The 551-nt window shown below is 38.3% G+C and overlaps 1 protein-coding gene across 1 annotated transcript; it reads right to left on the bottom strand.

The window, feature by feature from the left end:
• Positions 1-44: 44 nt before the first annotated feature.
• LOC105462262 (activin receptor type-2A-like) lies at positions 45-424 on the bottom strand (the record flags this gene model as incomplete). The annotated part of the gene is made up of 1 exon (XM_011708783.1): positions 45-424. A coding segment is annotated over one exon (380 nt), but the record flags the coding sequence as incomplete, so codon positions are not given.
• Between the last annotated feature and the right edge of the window lie 127 nt (positions 425-551).

The following is a 551-nucleotide window of genomic DNA, read 5'->3' as shown; positions in this document are numbered from 1 at the left end:
CTCACTACTAATAAAATTCGTATTACTATTATTATTATTGTTACCTTGCCATAGATTCGGCAATTCTACACATCTCAGGCCATGTTACAATATTTGCCTTTAGGTAATCGCACAGTGAACCTTTTTCGTGATACGCCGTGATTAACCAAAATTCAGCTTGTAAATTATCTCCACGCTTTTCAACGCCTATAAAGTGTAATATGTCCTCGTGATCCATATGTGCAAGCTTAAAGATCTCTTGTTCAGTCTGCCAAGATTGCTTATCCTGAATGGGAAAAACTTTTACTGCCACGATCTCATTTTTGAACTGGGCTTTCCAAACTGCTCCGAAACGACCTCGAGCTTTAATCTCAAGAAGTTGTATAGGTCGTAAGCCTAGATTAGGTGAGGGTTGTGGCAATGGTACAGGTTCCAACGTCGGTACCTGAAAAACATTTACATTCATTTCATAAATTTAACAATACATTTTATAACCTTACAATAATCTCGAAATACATACCTCGTTGAAATAGCCCAATTTTCGACGACGGTAGAGATCGGAAGAGCACACG

This window comes from Wasmannia auropunctata, unplaced genomic scaffold (genome assembly GCF_000956235.1).
Source record: "Wasmannia auropunctata unplaced genomic scaffold, wasmannia.A_1.0 LD267170.1, whole genome shotgun sequence".
NCBI lineage: Eukaryota > Metazoa > Arthropoda > Insecta > Hymenoptera > Formicidae > Wasmannia > Wasmannia auropunctata.
Note: the sequence above shows the minus strand (reverse complement) of the source record. Positions and strands in the feature narration are given on the sequence as shown.